The sequence below is a fragment of the Giraffa tippelskirchi genome, chromosome 2 (genome assembly GCF_054371585.1).
Source record: "Giraffa tippelskirchi isolate mGirTip1 chromosome 2, T2T-mGirTip1v1.2.pri, whole genome shotgun sequence".
NCBI lineage: Eukaryota > Metazoa > Chordata > Mammalia > Artiodactyla > Giraffidae > Giraffa > Giraffa tippelskirchi.
The window spans coordinates 6,479,803-6,500,352 of NC_137276.1; the positions used below are offsets into that span (position 1 = coordinate 6,479,803).

The following is a 20,550-nucleotide window of genomic DNA, read 5'->3' on the forward strand; positions in this document are numbered from 1 at the left end:
CCCTATGGTTTTCGTTCATTCTTTCTTGGGACACACCTGCTCTGTGTGGGCCTGAGGCACCTTCTCAGCCCACAGGGGGTTTTACAGTGAGGGCAGAGCCTCCAAACATTGCAAGAGGCAAATGTGATGGATGGAAGGTGGGGATAGCCCTCCAGGGTGAATGAGAGCAGAAGGGTCACCAGGCTCAAGGGAGAGTGGTAATGGAGGGAGACCCTGAAGGACACAGCCAGTGATCCCCAGGAACAGAGCAGTCCAGGCCCCTTGTCCAGCCAGCTCCAGCAGTCAGGTTCCAAGGAAGATGCTGATGTACTGGCTTTGGTCCTGTATCCATCACTGACCTAAACTTACTACTAGTGACATGGAGCAGTCTCAGGGGCCAGACTTGAATCTCATGCCCATCCTTTTGGTGTTGGTTGGGAAACTTAACCCCACTTGAACCATAAAAAGTGGATTTTCCATAACAAAAGGAGTTTCCGTTCCTAGAAAAAGGGATATGAGAGAGGTACTAGGCCAAACAAACAATTTGACAAGTCTCCTTTTCTGCAATTTGTTTTCACAAATCTCTATGGTTGCTCCAAACCAGTGGAGGAAACCACTTTCCCCACACAAGAAGTGGAACTGAGCAGTGCCCTCCTCTAGCTGGGGGCGTGCTGGCCTCAGGAGGTGGCCCCAAACCTTGTGTGACACTGTCCTACAGCCTGAGATCGGAGGTGAGACGGCAATAGAGTATGCTGTGATCTGGATCAAGTTTCAACTACTTAGATACTTTTTTCATTTATTTTAAGTTTCATCTACTAAACTCTTTGGTCTTTTCTTTTTTTTGAACTTTTTATTTTGTGTTGGGGTGCAGCCGATTAACAGTGTTGTGATCATTTCATGTGAATAGCCGAGGGATTCAGACACACATATACATGGATCCATTCCCCCCAGACCCCCTTCCCCTCCAGGGCTGCCTCGTGACATCGAGTTAGAGCTTCCTGTGCTGTACAGTAGGCCCTTGTTGGTTATCCATTTTAAATGCAGCCGTGTGTACATGTCCATCCCAAACTCCCTAAGTATCCTTCCCCTTGGCAACCATCATTTCATTCTCTTAAGTTTGTGAGTCTCTTTCTGGTTTGTAAGTTCATTTGTATCGTTTCTTTTTAGATTCCACATAGAAGGGATGTCACATGATATTTCTCCTTCTCTGTAGACCCCCTTGTCTTTAAACATCCATGTTTCTCAGGCAAGACTTCTCATCCCAACGTGGAGACTTCAGGGTAAGAAGTGTTAGTCAACTGGATGGAACCAGCATGGTAAACAGGGTTCTGCCCCACCGTCCTCTGACCCCTGTCACTCACCTCCCCCCCTCCATTGAAACAGCAGCAGTTTCAGAGTATTGATGAGATGAAAGTTGATGAACGTTTTCAATCCCGAAGGGCTTCAGGATGGACATGCGAAAGATCTTGTCCATCGAGTTTGACCACGAATTACCCATCAGAGTGTCCTTGCCTTTAATCCTCCAGATGAAAAACTGGAGTACATGACAAAGGATCAGGTGTGCGTTCTGGTCTCTGACTTCACAGGGAGATCGCTCCAATGAAATCATGACCCGCTACTCATCCAGACTGAGTTTCCTGTGGCACGTTGTGGCCGACAGTGTCGTTGCTGTGCCCCGTGGATGACATGCGCCGCCGATACGTCAGCAGCGGGGTGTATCATGTCATCTCCTGCTCCCTTGAGGTCTGGAGAAGAGCTGAAATGAGTAAACCTCTTGGAGATGGACAGTTACTGGTTTCTTGCAAGAGCCAGAAAGTGAACCTTTAGAACTCTGCATTGTTGGAGCCTCTGGGCAAATTCATCCCAGAGTGGAATAGATTTTACAGGTCAAACCCCACCCGGCTTTGTTCCTTTATTTTTCGCTGTGCTGGATGTTCGTTGTTGTGCAGGCTCTTCTCTAGTTGCTGTGAGCAGGGCTACTGCTAGTTGCTGTGCTTGGGCTTCTCATTGCAGTGGCTTCTCTTGTTGCAGAGCGTGGGCTCCAGGGCATACGGGCTTCAGTATGGTGGCACGTGTGCTCACTAATCGTGGTCCCCGGGCTCTAGAGCTCAAGCTCAGCAGTTGTGGTCACGGGCTTAGTTGTTCTGTGACATGCAGGATCTTCCCGGACCAGGAATGGCTTCAACTGCCTGCCATCTCCAGCACAATACCTGACAGTGGGGTGTCCAACAAATGGCACTTCAGGGATCCAAAGTGTCCCCATTCATTTAAACTGTGTCTGTTGGTTTAAGGGCAAGAAAAGAAATTCCAGGCAAGATGCTCTGTGTTCCCAGGGTTCAACGGAATGAAAGGAAATCAAACTCAAGTGTCTTTGCTTGAGGTCTCCTGCTGCCTCGTTCAAAATGAGGCAGAAACCTGTGTGCTGATATGAGCTTCTAGAGGACCAGCCCAGGCTGGCTGAGACAGCGCCCAGAAAGAGCACAGGACTCGGGGCAGCGGGAACCCCACTCACTGAAACAAGAGAAGAAGAGTTGGGTAGAGGGAAGCTGAGATCCCTGTGTTGTGCTCAGTTGTGTCTGACTCTTTGCAACTCCACGGACTGGAGCCCACCAGGCTCCTCAGTCCATGGGATTTCCCAGGCAAGAATACTGGAGTGGGTTTCCATTTCCTTCTTCAGGGAGATCTTCCTGACCCAGGGATCCAGTCTGCATCTCCTGCATCCCTTGCATTGCAAGCAGATTCTTGACCACTGAGCCATCCTCATATCGACTTAAAAAATACTCACAACCTATTATGAGAATTACGCTTTATTCACTGGGAATTTTTAGGACTTTCAAGCCTGGGAGGCAGCATCTCAAGTAACCCTGAGAAAACTGCTCTGAGGAGGTGAGGAGGGGCATCCAGGTTATACAGAAGTTTTTCAACCAAGGGCAGGTAGTCTGAGCATCAAAAGAGTATTGTTAATTAAAGGAAAGCCAGATATCTCGAGTGGAGGGATTTCGTGCTTTTCTATGTATGGGAAGATGTAAGAGGATGGGCTCACTGAAATCATTCCTTGGATATGCACCTCAGCTATCTGTGGAGGATGAGATGGTTGGATGGCATCACCGACCCAATGGACATGAGTTTGAACAAGCTCCAGGAGTTGGTGATGGACAGGGAGGCCTGGCGTGCTGCAGTCCATGGGGTCGCAGAGTCAGACACGACTGAGCGACTGAACTGAACTATCTGGGGCCAGCATCCTGTGTTTTCACATCCTGAGTGCCCTTAGAGCTCACCAGCTCACCATCAGTGGTGGCTGCAATTACTGATGACTGTGACATCCTTTGTTTACTGACATGGTAAGAAATATTCCATTTCTCACTGAGCTATGACTATACTTTTATTTAACATGCAAAGTATGTACAAAACCTCCCAAATTTTCTATCGAGGAGATTCTCTTTCTTCCCTCTCATTTCCCAAGGTGGGTCCAGGAGTTACTCACCTAATCATTCGACAGTATGCACTGGCTTCCTGTGATGTGCTAGACTCTGGGGATGATCCTCTGTGAAGGAAACAGGCATGGAACCCCTACTGACACCATCCTGAACTATTTTTTGCAACATTGCAAACGTGGCGAGGGTTGCAAAGGAGGTCAGCTCCAAGGAGCTCTCCTCCCCTCACGTGTTCTGCCATCCTTAACGTCCACGATCTAGCCATCTCCTTCTCCATGACTTGTGGCTGTCCTTAGTAGAAACAGGCTTACTGAGAACCTGGAGGTCTCACTGAACCTTCAGCACAGGTGATGTCCTTGTCCTCATTGTACAAATGGAACAGCATCTCAGGAGTTCCCCACAATGTGACCAGGGTCTCCTGGTTTGTAGGGTTGACACCAGTTAAGCCTAGATCTTCCAGCACTTCAGCACAACCACTGACTGTAGAAATCAGACATGAAGAGGCCTTCCAAAAGAAATCAAGACTTGATCGGCATTTGTTTTTGTTTTTCTTAGATCCCGTGAATGCACGAATATAAAACACAGTTTTCGCAAAAGATCAGTCATCAGAAAGAATGGTTTACTTACTGACCTCTCTTTTTATCATATTGAAGTATATATAGTTGATTCACAGTGTCGTGTTAATTTCTGCTGTACAGCGAAGTGATTCAATTATACGTATATTGACATTCTTTTCATCTTCTTTTGCATCATGATTTATGACAAGATATCAAATACAGTTCCCTGTGCTATACAGTAGGACCTGTTTTTTATCCACTCTATATGTAATCGTTGGCATCGGCTAACCCCAAACTCCTGATCCTCCCTCCCCCCACCACACTCCTCTCCCTCCGGGCTATCACAAGTCTGTTCTCTATGCCTATGAGTCTGTTCCTCTTTCATAGGTAAGTTCATTTGTGGCATATTTTAGATGTCATGCATAAGTGGTATCATACGGTATTTGCCTTTCTTTTTCTGACTTCATTTAGTATCATCATCTCTAGGCCCACCCACGTTGCTGCAAGGGGCATGACTTCATTCTTTCTTCTGGTTGAGTACTCCTGACCTCTTAATCTCTTGGTTGTATCTTGAGTCTCACAGTCCAGCTGGGCATCCACGTTGGGTCTCGTGAATCACTGCTGGTTTAGGAGGTTCATTGAGGTCAACTGACAACACAGGTTTAAGAAAAGACAAGCTCACATTTATCACGTGTTTAATTACTATTCCTAAAATGTGACTTCCTGCTTCTACTTTTTTTATTCTGGTAAAGGAACTTTTAAAAGCTTCCTTTGACAAGCAACAGGATGGGTAATTAGGTTGTGGAGAGCCTGAATATACACCCACTGAGCAAACGGAAAAAGTAAAATTGGAAGACTCACTGTTGGGTGAGATTTCCCATGACAGCAACACAACAGAATAGAACAGATCAGCATCAAAATAAACTGAGAATGAAAGGGATGCGCTGTAGGAAACAGAAAGACTTTTTAAACCATTTTATGGAGCTATGACTGACATACAAAAAGCTGTGCATATTTAGTGTGTACACTTTGATGGGTTTGGAGATAAGCATACACTTTTGAAATCATGCCCGCAATCCTTACCGTAAACATATCCATCACCTCTAAACTATTCCTCCCACTTTCTTAATTTACTTTTATGTGTATATGTGTATGTGATGAGAACACTGAACAGATAAGATTTACCCTCTTAGAAAATTTTTAAGTATACAATACAGTATTAGTAACTATAGGAGCTATGCTGTACAGTCAGTCTCTAGAATGAATTCATTTTGTGTAACTGAAACTTTGTACCCTTGGACTAACAGTGCCTCCCTCTTGCCTGCTCGCTGCAGCCCCTGGCAGTGACCTTTCTACCCTCTGCTTCTACGGGTTCAACTTTTTCAGATTCTGTGATCATGTAGTATTTGCCTTCCTGTATCTGCCTTATTTCCCTCAGCATAATGTCCTCCAGGTTCATCCATTATTGTCTCAAATGGCAGCTTCCTCCTCTTTAAAGGCTGAATAGTATTCACTTATACATATTTGGGGTTTCCTCGGTAGCTCAGCGGTAAAGAATCTGACTGCAATGCAGGAGATACAGGTTCGATCACTGGGACAATCCCCCGGAGGAGGGCATGGCAACCCACTCCAGTATTCTTGCCTGGAGAATTCCGTGGACAGAGGAGCCTGGCGGGCTACCGTCCATGGGCTCATACAGAGTCAGACACAACTGAAGCAACTGAGCAGGCACGCATACATGTTTACCACGTTTTCTTTATCCATTCATCCGTCAGCGGACCCTTGAGTTGTATCTATATCTTGGCTCCTGTGAATAATGCTGCAATGAACAGGAGAGTTCAGGTATCTCTTTGCGATCCTGATTTCAATTCCTTTGGATATTTACCTAGAAGTTGGACTGATCATATGATAGTTCTATTTTTAATTTTTTCCATACTGTCTTTTGCAATGACAGTTTATATGCTCACCAACAGTGTATGAGGGTTCCCATTTCTCCACATCCTCACTAACACTTGTTATCTTTTTTTTTAATAATAGCCCCCATAATTGGCGTGAGGTGATAGCTTATTGTTTTGATTTGTATTTCCCTAATATGCAATGATGTTGAGATATACCTGTTGTCCATTTGAATGTCCACTTTGAAGAAATGTCATAACAGTTCTTTTGCCCATTTTTTAATCTAGTTAGCACAGAGATTGTGTCCCTAGTGGCTCAGATGGTAAAGAATCTGCCCACAATGCAGGAGACCCAGGTTCAATCTCTGGGTCAGGAAGATCCCCTGGAGAAGGGAATGGTTACCCACTCCATCCAATATTCTTGTCTGGAAAATTCCATGGAGAGAGGAGTCCAGCGGGCTACAGTCTGTGGGGTCGCAAAGAGTCAGACATGACTGAGTGACTAGTTTGTGTCCAGTTTAGGTAAATGCCTTTTGGAAGGACTTTGGGAGACCTCTCTTCAGTGTGTGTTGTTTTTGTTTTTTTAATTTTAGAAAACAGAATGGGAGAAGGAGAGGTCCAGGATGGGGTGGCTTAGTGAAGAGATCAATTGCTGAACCCATGACTGGTCTCAGCTGCTACACGGGCTTTGTTCATTTGTCTGCCTGTGTGTTTGTTGTTTGTTTTAATGGGATGCTGAATGTGTCTAATGAGGAATCAGGTTGAAGAAAGACGAACTTTTTAGTAATAAGAACACCATATGATCCCTGGGAGAAGGGGAGCGTTGCCCATCACGACATGGTCATCTTGGAAGACGATGGAGCCTCCCCAGAGCAGGGTACAGAGATGGGCAGGAGGCATACCTGGGCTCTGGGATGTTGGCATCCTGGCAGACGTGAGAGGAAGTGTCCCAGACAGGACATTTGTGGAGGGAAGGCAGGCCCAGGACCCAGCACAGGGCACAGCTTACTCTGAAGAACAGAGAACATTTGCCTGAATTTCTCACGTAGTCCTCAACAGATACCACTATGCATAGCACTCGGGAGCCCTGCGAAGCTTTAGCAACACAAACCTCAGGTACATGTTCTCGCTTTCCTTGGCCAGAAGATGTGCTAAAAATGACCATTTCCTGAGCCCTCTGACTCCCTCATCTCCTTTTGCTGGGCACTGTCCTGCTGTGGGAGAAGGCAATGGCACCCCACTCCAGTACTCTTGCCTGGAAAATCCCATGGACAGAGGAGCCTGGTGGGCTGCAGTCCATGGGGTCGCTAAGAGTTGGACACGACTGAGCGACTTCACTTTCACTTTTTCCTTTCATGCATTGGAGAAGGAAACGGCAACCCACTCCAGTGTTCTTGCCTGGAGAATCCCAGGGACGGGGGAGCCTAGTGGGCTGCCGTCTATGGGGTCGCACAGAGTCAGACATGACTGAAGCAACTTAGCAGCAGCAGCAGCAGCAGTCCTGCTGTGGGAAGGGACTGGGAGGTTTTACGTCTCATGCCCTCTGAGTACAGTCTCTGCCTGACAAACATAGGCATTCGTCGAAGCCAGTACTTGCTCTGATAGGGAGCTTTGTGGGGATGTAAACAGGGCATGCGATCTCTGCCTTGCACGTTCTCTCTCTTTCCGTCTGCCCCTCTCATTGCTTCTTCTCATTAGTCATCATTATTCCCTGGAGCCTGCTTTAGCTTGCATTTTTTTCACCAGAATTGTGTGGGAGTTGTTCAAGAAAGCAAGCCTCTCTGCTTGCCTGCAGCCAGCCAGTCAGTGCCTTGGTGTGGGGTCGGGTCTGGTCCCAGAGCCAGACCTCACCTCCTGAGAGTTTGCACATGTCATGGGCCCGCAGAGCAGCCCTCCAGAAGAGGGAATGATGGAGCGCAAGCTCTGCTGTGAGCTGAGATGGGCTCAGGCTTCGCCAAGATGCCAGGTGAGGTTTCTCTGGACACGGGAACACATCTCCGCTTAGAAAGCCAGGTGGTGGTTTCATCTTCTGAGTCATGTGCGACCCTTGTGACCCCATGGACTGCAGCCCGCCAGGCTCCTCCAGCCATGGGATTTTCCAGGCAAGAATACTGGAGTGGGGTGCCATTTCCTCCTCCAGGGTATCTTCCCAACCCAGGGATCAAACCCGAGTCTCCTGCTCTGCAGGCAGATCCTTTACCAACTGAACCACCAGTGCTGTTCAAAGCGTATCCCAAACGCTTGCAGGAGGTGAGAGTGCTGCTTTGCTTCTGTTTCAGGTGCTAAACCTGCCCCCGGAATCTGCTTTGAGAGAGTCAACTCCGCAGGTGACCCTTATGGCAACTGCGGCAAAGATTCCAAGAGCTCCTTTGCCAAGTGTGCAATGAGGTACGGGGGGTCCGTGTCCCGACCACGCCATGCCTTTGAACCTCCCAGATCACTTAGGGCTGTTTCCACACTTTCCCTCTTTGAAGACTGTCTGTTCTTGCCTTTCCAGAGACGCTAAGTGTGGAAAAATCCAGTGTCAAGGAGGTGCCAGCCGACCAGTCATTGGTACCAATGCTGTTTCCATAGAAACGAATATCCCCCTGCAGGAAGGAGGCCGGATTCTGTGCCGTGGGACCCACGTGTACTTGGGTGATGACTTGCCAGACCCAGGGCTCGTGCTTGCCGGCACAAAGTGTGCAGACGGAAAAGTAAGCCCCAAGCGCTCCCTCGCGTCACAAACGTGAGTCTGGAAGGACCCACTGAGAAATGTCCTGTTCGAGACCTGAGTTACAGGGATGGTTTGTTTTCCAAAATCCACTTTATCAGAATGCTGCCTCTGAAATCCAGTTCTTTGCACCTAGAAGAAAGAAAAAATAAATCAACAAATCCCAGCTCCTCCTCTGACTGTTGAGATGCAGATTTGGGGAAATCAAGCTTGTTTTCTCAGCCCTTCAGTATTAAGAAGTCTTTTCTACACTCTGGGTGTTATGCGAGTTTCCAGCCAGGAAATTACTCTGGAAGGAAACACAGCAGCGTATTATATTGTTCTTGGAAATGTGGTCTGGGTTTTTGGCACAGTGGGGACTTGTTCTCACCTGGACAGAATGGGAAGTCAGATGTAGTTTCAGAGACCCCCACAGAGGGACAGGAGAGGGGAGGAGATGGAATAAGCTTAAAGCCAAACGGGGTTCTTTTGGAGACAAGGGGGAAAGGTAGACTGAGATATTTGGGGAAGGGAGTTAGGAATAAAGTCCAAAATGATTAAAAAAAAAAAAAAGAAAAACAATTGAGATTTTCACATTCTGCCACACTGACTTTTTTTCCCACTAAACTTTCTCATCAGACTGAATGATCACAAGTTAATAATTAACATTTTAGAGAGGAAGATGCTTTGATTAGGGCCCCATTTTCAAAATGAATATGAAACCATTACTAACTGGAGGTCACGGAGCAGAAAGGAAAAGTGCTGATCCAGCTCCTGCAGCTGGGTCCCCAGGGCAGGAGTTCCCTCCTCCCCACCCCGCCCTCTTCCCTCATACGCCTTTATAAATGCTTTATCCTTAAGGAAACAGGATGATATGCGAAACACATTATATATTCCAGGTATCTCCTTAATCACACACATTCGTTTATATTCAAGTCTTGACATTAGAATGACACCATTTAAAAGGTGATTTGAACAACCAAGGCCAGGTGCATCTGAACACTGAAATTCCAAGGACTCAATTTATCAATGAGCTTTTCACGTCCTGTGCAAAATTAAATGTGCTTTGATCTCCTTCCTGCAGAGCCCTGGTTCTTTGAAAGCCATCTTGGAGCCTGGCCCGCGGGTTGGGGAAGGGCAGGACCCATCCGCTGTGATTCTGCCTGGGGTCCCCCTGTGCTCACTGCAACCCCAGACAGTTTCTTTTATCAGCAGGAATGTGCCAGTCCCCTTGGCCAAGACCCCACCAGCCCTGAGAGCCGCTTGGACCAGCACTTCTTTCGCAGGGCATTCATCTTGCCTTAGATAAACTGCTGGGGTCAGATGGTGAATGTCTCATAGGAAGATCCTACTTGATTAAAAATGCTTCTGTAATCTAAAAATTCAGCTTTTCTTCCTTTGACTCCACCAATTTGTAACATTTTATGGGAGATAAAGAGCCTGATCCCATGCGTCTGGACTATATTATGCACCTTTGAAATGAGACTAAATTCTTTCAACCAGCCCAGTATCATTTAGCAAATTACTGCCTCTGCAGCGGCTTGATAAATACAAGGGAAGCGTCTGTTCTCCTCCGTTGAGCATTTCTGTTGATGGTTTATGTCATCAACGATAATGCTTGTCAGTCAGCATTTTGGGAAAGTTCCTGTATTTTACTATCTCCCTTGCAAGATTCTCGGACCCTGGGTTCCTGGAGTCTTTGAGTCTCTATTGGCCCAGGTGAAGGACTAGGCTGCTCTGTTCTCTCCTATATCTTTTAATAGTAGAGAAAAAATGGGGGCAAAAATGCTGCAATATGTAGATTTTGTTGCAAGCTCTAAATGAAAGTCATGAGGAAATCAGTTACCATAATTTCAGAGTTGACTAAAACCATATAAAATGCCATGAAGGTAGAAGACTTCTGTAGTGTCCACACTGATGTGAGTCTTGGAATGGGCTGAATTTGGAGGTGGACATCAGAATCTATGTCCAAGGCAGAGAGCATCATTATGCCATGTGCATGTTAACTGAAAGATGGTCTTTTTGGAGTTTTCCTTTGCTTTCTCCTTTTGTTTTTTAATTTTTATTGGAGTATAGTTGATTTACAATGTTGTGTTAGCTTCAGATGTATAGCAAAGTGAATCAGTTATACATATACATATATCCACTCTTTTTAAGATTCTTTTCCCACATAGGTCATAACAGAGTATTGAGCAGAGTTCCCTGTGCTATATATATAGTAGGTCCTTATTGTTATCTATTTTATATATAGTAGTGTGTAATGTCAATCCCAGTCTCCCAATTATCACTGCCCCCACCCTTACCTGCTGGTAACCATGAGTTTGTTTTCTACATCTGTGACTCTTATTTCTGTTTGGTAGGGAGATTCATTTGTACCTTCTTTTTTTTAGTTTCCACATATAAGTGATATCGTATGATATTTGTCTTTCTCTGACTTCACTCAATATGACAATTTCCAGGTCCATCCTTGCCGCTGCAAATGGCATTATTTCATTCTTTTTCATGGCTGAGTGGTATTCCATTGTGTATATGTACCACATCTCCTTTATCCATTCCTCTATTCTTTAATACACAGATGCATTGTGTGTGTTTGTAGATGGACATAGATGTTTGCTATGCTTCCCTCCTTCTCCAGATCTGCCTGAATCGTCGGTGTCAGAATGTCAGTGTCTTCGGTGTGCACGAGTGTGCAGCGCAGTGTCACGGCAGAGGGGTAAGTCGGCGAACTGCCTCCACGTAGCTAGCCCACAGTTAAGCTCAGCACTAAATCATTCCTTTGTAAAGGATTTTCGCCATCCATCACTTTGTAAAAATATAGCAGTGTCTCCTCAATATTTTCTTCTGAAGACATCCATTTTCTTTGACCTTTATGTGGCGTAAGAAATGGGATTTTTGTTTAACAAAGAAAATCAGATTGAGTGGTAATTATCTTTTAAATTAACATTCTGGATTTTTTTTGGAAGGACTTTGTCATCTTCAAAGTAATTTTAACACTAACCTTCCTTCATGAAGAGTTTTTCATTAGCGTTTCAAACGGAGCTGTCTCTCTTACAACCAAGACTCAGAATATGTGTCTGAACTGAAATATTTCCAAAAGCAATTAAAACAAAGAAGACAGCACATACTGACCACATGTTCTTGAAATCACATGCAACGGGTTTCAACTAAAGAAGGCGGCTGTTTTAGTTCAGAGGATTTGGAGGAGGGGAGGATTCTAATTGTTCAAAACCCAATTTATTTTTCCTGATGGGCTTAATTATTTCCAGTGGAATCATATTAATCTTGATTAGCTATGCCAATGGTTCATTTGTTTTTCTGAAGCCTTTTCTGCAGAAATGGTGCTCCGAATTCTATTTTTAAAACTTGCAGACACTTGCCGATGATTCTAACATAGAATTATGGAGGTTTGCGTAAGATTACTATTGTGCAGTAGTGTCACCTCAGATGGGTTTGTTGGTGGTGAGTGTAGCTGACTGTCGGTATAAAACAGTCTTTCCGTGTCTTCATTGGATTGTAGACGTCTTCCTAATGGCTGGAAGAAGTGATCTAGGGCAGCCTCATTATCTGACCGATGGTGGAGTCCAGACCCATGTGGGGGTCGTGACACGTCCAAGGTTAGGCGGCCAGTTAGTAGCAGTGCTGGATCAGGGACCCTGGACTCCTGACCCTCCAACATCCCTGGCGTCCCATCCACACACTGGAGAGGAAAGGCCCACATTGCTGGGAGTTGAGCAGCTGCCGTGACTTGGGAACAAGTAACAACTAGACCCCAATCCTTTCCTTAGCGAGGCCAGGCTCACCATCAGCACCTCTGGGGGTGGGGGGGACAGTTGTCGGGGCTATAATCTCTCTGCCACAAGCCGTCCAGAGGGCCCCTGACTGTGGTTCACAGCAGGAGATGGTGCCTGAATCCCAGGGGTGGTGCCCCAGCTGCAGGGTCTCTGGGGAAATAGCAGGACACTCGGACTCCAGGCAGCCTGGGAGGTGCTAATGACAGTTAATTCTGCTTCACATGAGCTTCATAGAAACGTACTTTCTCACTTATCACAGGCTTTCCTGACTGTTGCCCTTCTTGTTGGAAGCATCTGGGTTTGTTGATGTTGACTATGGTTGATTCATCACAACCTGGGAAACATCACAAATAAGATATACACCCCAAACATTTAATGTGCCTCAAAAATATAAAAGTGTGTGTTTGGCCCCATCCAGCAGTATGTTGACATGGGGCTGAAGCCTGCAGGATGGGAGCTCAGCCCTGACTTCCTTACACAGAACCCCCCAAAGCGCGCCATCCACGATGTATCGTTTGCTTCTCTAAGTGCAAGGGACACTGAGACACTCACGAGCAACCTGAATGAGGAATCCTTTCTTTTGCAGCTTTTCCTGATCATTTTTCAGTTGTCCTTCCCATTCCAAATTTGTCCAAAGTTCTTCTTGGGGCCTTACTGTCATGCAGCATTCCCAAAGCATTCAGCCTCATTGTCTTTCTAGAAAGGATTCCCTCTTATTTGCATGATCATTTTCCATTGGTTCCTGTAGTAGTCCAGTCAGTTCCATGTACGACAATACATACCAGTAACAAGTACAATGTCATCACAGGTGGCAACAGCCACCATCAGTCACCCTGGGCCACAGGGTGAGCAAGTGTTGGCCTCTCTGTGGAGCCTCAGGGCCCACCAACAGCAAAGCCGCCCCTCCCACCTTCTTTCCCGTGGGATCAGAGCCATCATCCTCTTATTTCACGGACACAGTTCACTGCCAGCTTAAATCCACCACTCGGGTAGGAGCCAGGACCAGCCCTCCGGAGTGTCTGCTGAAGGAATCAAAGCAGACTTTGGGGAGGCGGTATCCTGTGGACATCAGGGAGCAGGAGGCCTGGCCATCAGACTGCTATGGGACCCCAAGTCACCTAGCCTCCCCAAGCACCCTGTCTGAAGGTGCCCGGGGTTATCAGACCATTGATGCCCAAGGACGTGGATTCCATGTCCCAGTAGCAAGGTCCTTTCCTCACTACTGAGAGGTCTTCTCCTTTCAGCCAGATTGGGAGGGTTTCCTGGATCTAAAAAGAGGGACCTGGAAATTGAGAAGAAAAAGAAGTGGGAGGGAGCCAGTGAGCCCTGATGGTCTCCGTCTTTCCCTCAACAGCTGCTGATGTAACAACAGTACCTTCTGTTACATTTGTGGCCTCGGGTTCTCGGCTCGCTGGTGTGGTGCTGGGTGCAGGGTGGATCCTCCCAGTGGTGTGTCCAGAGTCTGGCTGCCTCCGTGAGGTGGGGGCACTGACCACAGGGCCTTTGCTTCACTATGGGGCTCAGTTAGGGCTCAGAGACTTGGCGCTGCCCCAGGTGGAGGCACGTCCTAACCCTGCCTCCCTCTTGGTGTCTTTGTCCTCCGCTGCCCGAAAGGTGTGCAACAACAGGAAGAACTGCCACTGCGAGCCCCACTGGGCACCTCCCTTCTGTGACAGGTTTGGCTTCGGAGGGAGCACAGACAGCGGCCCCGTCCGGCAAGCAGGTTAGTGGTGACAGCACATCCCGGGAGTGGGCCAAGCTCCCGAGGGGCAGCGGGAAGCCAGGCACTCAGGGGACCATTGCAGGCAGGACAGAGGACCTGCCAGCCCTCAGGGGGGTGCACAGCTGGACACCTGGTGGGGACCCCACAGGTCCAGGTGACCTGACACAGGCTGAGGCCCCTGTTTCCAGACCCTCTCTCGTCCTTCCCTGATCTTTGCAGAGACTCCCTGCTCTGCTTCGCTCAGAGGCTGAGGTTGCCAGGCTTCCCAGCTGGCACTAGCAATAAAGAATCCGCCTGCCAATGCAGGAGATGCAGGTTCAATCCCTGGGTGAGGAAGATTCCCTGGAGAAGGAAATAGCAACCCACTCCAGTATTCTAACCTGGAGAATTCCATGGATAGAGGAGCCTGGCAGGCTACAGTCCATGGGATCACAAAGAGTCAGACATGATTGAGTGAGCACATACACAGCCTGTGATATTTTCTCAGTTAAGGTCATTCTGCCACAAACTGCCAAGTGGGTGTTCACCTCGTGGTCATAGGGTCAAATTGCTTGGTCAAGGCCAGCCTTGTTTACTGAGGCCAAGAGTTGTTAAGTCAAGTGCCTTTTAAAGCTCTTACTAGAAAGATGCCATCCTCTTCATAAAGGGACTGGTCCCAGCCCAGCGGTCACCTTTGCTGAGCCGTTGTTACCTGCGGGCACCAGGCTTCACGTTTTGTGGGCATTAATTGAATCCTTACAAAAGTTGGCATTCTTCTTCTTTCTTTACATGCAAAGGACCTGAGGCTCAGAGAAGTTAAGTAACTTTCACAGAGTCACACAGCTAAGATTGAGACATAGGTCTAGCCGTGTAGAGGCCCCCAAGGGTGGCTGTGCTGGGACCGTCAGTTCTTATCTCCTCAGAGATGATAAGTGGTCTCCTAGTGCAGGACCATCTTCTCTGAGAGATTGGCAGCCAGTGAAGGGGCAAGTCAGGGTGACGTCCCCTTTGAAGTGGAAGCAGCAAGCCCAGTGATACAGAGAGCCCACCATGAGCCGCACTGGGAAGTCGGGAGGGGTAGGCAAGAATTGCCCAAACACACCTGTGTTGCCACCTTGGCGCCCACCTGAGCCCCCAGGACACTCAGTCAGTGGCTGTCGGAGAAAATCATGCGTCCTGCAGTGATGGGCGGGGTTGAATCTTGGCTTGGCCAGCGTTTCCATGACAACAGACACAACACTGCTCTGCAGGGCCAGGTAGGAGAGACCCTCCAAGCAGGCACATCTAGAGAAGCAGCGTCGTGCCAGGAGGAAGGGGAGGGAACTTCTGGTCATCCCTGTACTGAAAGGTGGACGAGTCTCAGCGCTGCTTCCAAGGGCGCCCCAGGGTCCCACCCTCTCAGCCTGGCCCCGCAGCAGGTGGTCAAAGGGCCTCCAGGTCTTGTCTCTTAGCGTGTGTCCATCCCAGGAGATAATAAGCCGGGTCTGGCCCCGCCTCCCTGATCCTCACTGCCCTCCGTGACTTGGTGGCTGGCCTCTCAGCTGCAACTTAATTTTCTAATTGGCCATTAAGAGTTTATTGTTCAAAAACAGCAGGGTTTTCGTTTTTAATGCATCAGAAACCCTGCCACCCGTTCCATGCACATTCAAGTGAGCCAGATGTTCAAGGAATTGGATAGGATGGTGGGAGACAGGCCACATGCTCTGAGTGTCTTTTTGGTGTGGACACCAGGGGGTCTCAGGGTTGGGAGTTTGCAAAACATGGGGAACCCACTGAGTTGCTAACTCTTCATTGTACAAGGTAAGAATATTTTTTAAATGAAAACAACTGAAGAGCCAAACTCATCCACTGTTGCCATCATTTCATAAAAGAAAATGGGTTTAAACTCTTAACCCGCAAAACACCTACAAAAGAGGGGCCTTGAGAAGCTGGCCAAGGGTTAAACAGGGAGAGCCACACCCTGGGTCTTACTCTTCAATTCAGCCACCCACCCGGGCGGGGCTCAGAAGTCCATGAAGCCAGTATCTCTGCAGCATCTGCTGGGCGCCAGCCGGTCCTGTCAGTGTTTGGTAACTGATCAGTTGAAGGCTTAGGGATTTGATTTGAAGAAACCAGAAGCTATACTCCAATACTTTGGCCACCTGATGCTAAGAGCTGACTCATTGGAAAAGACCCTGATGCTGGGAAAGATTGAAGGCAGGAGGAGAAGAGGACGACAGAGGATGAGATGGTTGGATGGCATCACCGACTCAATGCACATGAGTTTGAGCAAGCTCCGGGAGATGGTGAAGGACAGGGAAGCCTTTTTAATGAGCTGTGTTAAGACACAATAGGTCCCTAACCAGAGGCCCCTTGACTGCCAGCTCAGTCTGAAAAGAGTCTCGTGTTGGCCAGGAAACCAAAGCAAGGCTTTTCCAGTAACACTGAACAAGAGAATCGAGACAGTCTTACATTGATTGTCTTCCTTAGACACATCCCCGGTAGGACTTGTCAGTTGAGGACAAAGTCCAGAAACAGGGTGGGTTAGAAGTCTTTCTTCTCGGGAGAGCCCGGGTGACAGAAGCCACTGCCATGGCCATCAGCAGCGCAGGACTGCAGGGCACCTACCGAGTGACACAGATTCTGGCTGCTGGTGGGAGAACAGACCGGTGAATTGAGACCTGTGCTCTCAAGGAACCCACAGCCCTGGTGAAACCCCGACTCCTGGAGTGCAGAGCACTCCACAGACAGCCCTTGGTCGCAGCTGCAGTCAAACCAACTCGATTTTCCCTTCCTTTCTGCATCCTTGAGGAATCTTAGAGTCTCTGTACTAAACAAAATGGGATCAAGTCACAGAAAAGGGGCTCTTTCCTTCGAGGAAGTAAACAGCTTCCTCCCAGAGACAGAGGTTTGCCCCCTACAGGCTGTGTTTTAAGTCCCTAACACAACAAAATCCAAGGGTGTTTCATTTAAACCAAGTTTTCCTTTTCACCTTCTCATTTGCTGATAGCCAGAAGTAAGATCTTGGTCTAAAAAACAAAAGCAAAACAGATTCCAACCCCCAAGAATGAGAGAAGGAAAGAGACTGAAGGAGTGTCATTGGGGCTGAAAAGACCAATTTGGGGACCACTTGGTGGCTCTAACGGTAAAAAATAAAAATAAAAAAATCCGCCTGCAATGCAGAAGACCCAGATTCGATCCCTAGGTTGGGAACCAACCCCCAAGAATGAGAGAAGGAAAGAGACTGAAGGAGTGTCATTGGGGCTGAAAAGACCAATTTGGGGACCACTTGGTGGCTCTAACGGTAAAAAATAAAAATAAAAAAATCCGCCTGCAATGCAGAAGACCCAGATTCGATCCCTAGGTTGGGAACATCCCCTGGAGAAGGAAATGGCTACCCACTCCAGTATTCTTGCCTGAAGAATTCCATGGACAGAGGAGCCTGGTGGGCTACAGTCCCACGGGGTCGTAAAGAGTCAGACATGACTGAGCGACTAACACTTTGACTTCACTTCACTTGGATTCTGATGGGATTCTAGTGACAACTCCGTGTTACTTTCTGTGGCCACCGTTCCCCTGCCGTTGGCATGCTCGGGGGCCCATGTGGCCAGAGCTGTGGTCCCACCTGACAGATTATATTCCCTGTTAGCAAGTTCCAGACTTGTCAGAAATGAATGATGGCAAGGCAGATTGCACCTCAAACACGACCTTTGAAGTAAGGCTAATTTATCCGTACACCATTCAAAGATTTACTCACTGCATTTCAGTTCTTTCCTTCCAAGTTCGTTTTGCCGTAAATGTCACAATTTCATACTCCCCATATTTCACTATAACTGCCTCCTTCTCTGAGTCGAATGTGCTTTGTTTCAGATAACCAAGGTTTAACGATAGGAATTCTGGTCACCATCCTCTGTCTTCTTGCTGCTGGATGTGTGGTTTACCTCAAAAGGAAGACATTGATACGACTGCTGTTTACAGATAAAAAAAACACCATTGAAAAGCTAAGGTACCCTGGGTCGGGGTCATCTTTTCAAGAAATGGCATTTGAAAGAAGGCGACCAACAGCTTATCACTGTGTTTCTTTAGCAAAGAAGGGGTCAGATTTTCTGTTGGTTTGATGTTTTAACATTTCTGCCAGACCAACTGCCCCCTTCACTTTCCCCTCAAACTATTCGCAGCTTATTACAGAAATAAGCAGGGTGTTGATGAATTCCACTGGTGTGTTTTTCCCCACCCTAACCTTGGTAATTTTTATAAGACATGGGTATTAAAACATTTTTATCAGCTGGGGTAGCTTTTGATCCAAATATATTCCAAGATGTTGCTAAAATGCCAGCTTTACGCAAAAAATCTCCCAGGTGTTACAAAGCTGTGTTTCTATGCATTGCAAGAACTAGTTTAACAGAATAACGGCTTTGGGGGAAAGAACTCAGTATTTATATTTTAATCCTGCAAGAGATTAAATCTTTTCTCTGGCATGGTTACCACACTGAGTTAAAAGAAGTGAGTTGTGTTTTGAGCGTTGCTGTGAACCAAATAGGAAAAGTCGGGTCAGGCAGAGGTTGCGGCGCCCCGCAGTGAGCCCACCTTGCCTTGCAGGTGCGTGCGCCCCTCCCGGCCCCCCAGGGGCTCCCAGCCCGGCCAGGCCCACCTCAGCCCCCTCAGCAAAGGCCCGATGAGGAAGCCGCCACCTTCCAGCACACCTAAGGTGAGTTTCCAACAAATGCGAGAAGTGAGTAGTGAGTGTGTGAGCACGTGGGTTTTTCAACAAGAGATTGAGCAGGACTCGACCCCGAGACCCTTCCTGAAAAGCGCCAGGTCAGCACCCTCGGGACGACAGAGGCTCCCCGAGATGACGGTTGGGGCTGGGAGAGGCTCAGGGTGCCGGATTCCACTGAGCCCTCATCCCCGGAGGGACATGGTCTCGGTCATCACCCCGCCTTCACCCAGGCAGCCAGACTCCACGGGGGAGGGGGAGGGGTGCTGGGCCTGCCCTTGGGCCAGGGCCTGACACTGACCCCTGCTGTGATGCGAAGGTGCCACTGACTGGGTTTGGGGGGCTTCTGTGGCTCCCTGCTACTCCCAGGGTATTTCTAAGGGTCACACTGAGGGTATGTCTAAGAGTCACACTGAGGGTATGTCTAAGGGTCACACTGAGGGTATTTCTAACAGTTACACTGAGGGTATTTCTAAGAGTTGCACTGAGGGTATTTCTAAGAGTTACTTACTCCCAGGATATGTCTAAGAGTCACAATGAGGATATTTCTAAGAGTTACTCCCAGGGTATTTCTAAGAATCACACTGAGAATATTTCTAAGAGTTATACTGAGGGTATTTCTAAGAGTTACTCCCAGGGTATTTCTAAGAGTCACACCAAGGGTATTTCTAAGAGTCTCCCTGAGGGTATTTCTAAGAGTCACACTGAGGGTATGTCTAAGAGTCACACTGAGGGTATTTCTAAGAGTCACACTGAGGGTATGTCTAAGGGTCACACTGAGGGTATTTCTAAGAGTTACACTGAGGGTATTTCTAAGGGTCACACTGAGGGTATTTCTAAGAGTCTCCCTGAGGGTATTTCTAAGGGTCACACTGAGGGTATTTCTAAGGGTCACACTGAGGGTATGTCTAAGGGTCACACTGAGGGTATGTCTAAGGGTCACACTGAGGGTATTTCTAAGAGTTACTCCCAGGGTGTTTCTAAGAGTCACCCTGAGGGTATTTCTAAGAGTCACATTGAGGGTATTTCTAAGAGTTACTCCCAGGGTATTTCTAAGAGTCACACTGAGGGTATGTCTAAGAATCACAATGAGGGTATTTCTAAGAGCTACTCCCAGGGTATTTCTAAGCGTTACCCTGAGCCCTTGGTTGGGCCCATTTTGCTCCAACTACGGACTGTGGAAGCTCTGTCCAACTCACAGCTTCAAAGAGCTGGATCCTTAAGGGGCCTCCCGCTCCCTGCTGTCTCTTAACTTTCCTACTACCCTGGTGAATGTTGACTAGTGTTCACTCTGATATTTAGTTTCCCCCACCAAGTGTTTCTGATTTATCTACAAGAATTCCTGAATATTGAACTCATTCAACAAGAGTCCAGATTGTAGCAGGAAACAGTGTTTGTGTCAATAAATGACAAATGATTTTTCAAATCATTATCAGATATTCAGTAAGCAAAAAAAAAAAAAAATCTGTTTTATCTCCCTCAATTCAAAAAGTATAGAGAGTTGGGTTCCAAAGAGAAGCCATTCCTAATAAGCATTGCCATTTCCACCCCCAACCATGGGACATGAGGGAAAAACAGCTTTAGTTGTAAGAGTCAAAGATGCAGCTTTATTTTGAAGGACCAAAAACCAGAAATGACCCAAATACCAATCAACAGATAGAAGGGTAAACACAATTTGTTATATTTACACAGTGGGATGCTATTCAGAATAAGACAAAATGAACTATTGATACACATGACATCTTGGATACATCTCAAAATAATCATGCCTAGTGAAAGAAGCCAGACCAAAAACAATGATTCT

The 20,550-nt window shown here is 47.3% G+C and overlaps 1 protein-coding gene across 1 annotated transcript in view; it reads left to right on the plus strand.

The window, feature by feature from the left end:
* Nucleotides 1-20,550, plus strand: part of ADAM12 (ADAM metallopeptidase domain 12) — a 382,360-nt gene that overhangs the window by 334,622 nt on the left and 27,188 nt on the right. Inside the window, exons 15-20 of the mRNA XM_081533255.1 lie at nt 8,145-8,253; nt 8,363-8,561; nt 11,193-11,270; nt 13,963-14,071; nt 17,900-18,035; nt 18,629-18,737. Coding sequence (XP_081389381.1) covers nt 8,145-8,253; nt 8,363-8,561; nt 11,193-11,270; nt 13,963-14,071; nt 17,900-18,035; nt 18,629-18,737 — 740 coding nt within the window. The remainder of the gene's footprint in view (nt 1-8,144; nt 8,254-8,362; nt 8,562-11,192; nt 11,271-13,962; nt 14,072-17,899; nt 18,036-18,628; nt 18,738-20,550) is intronic.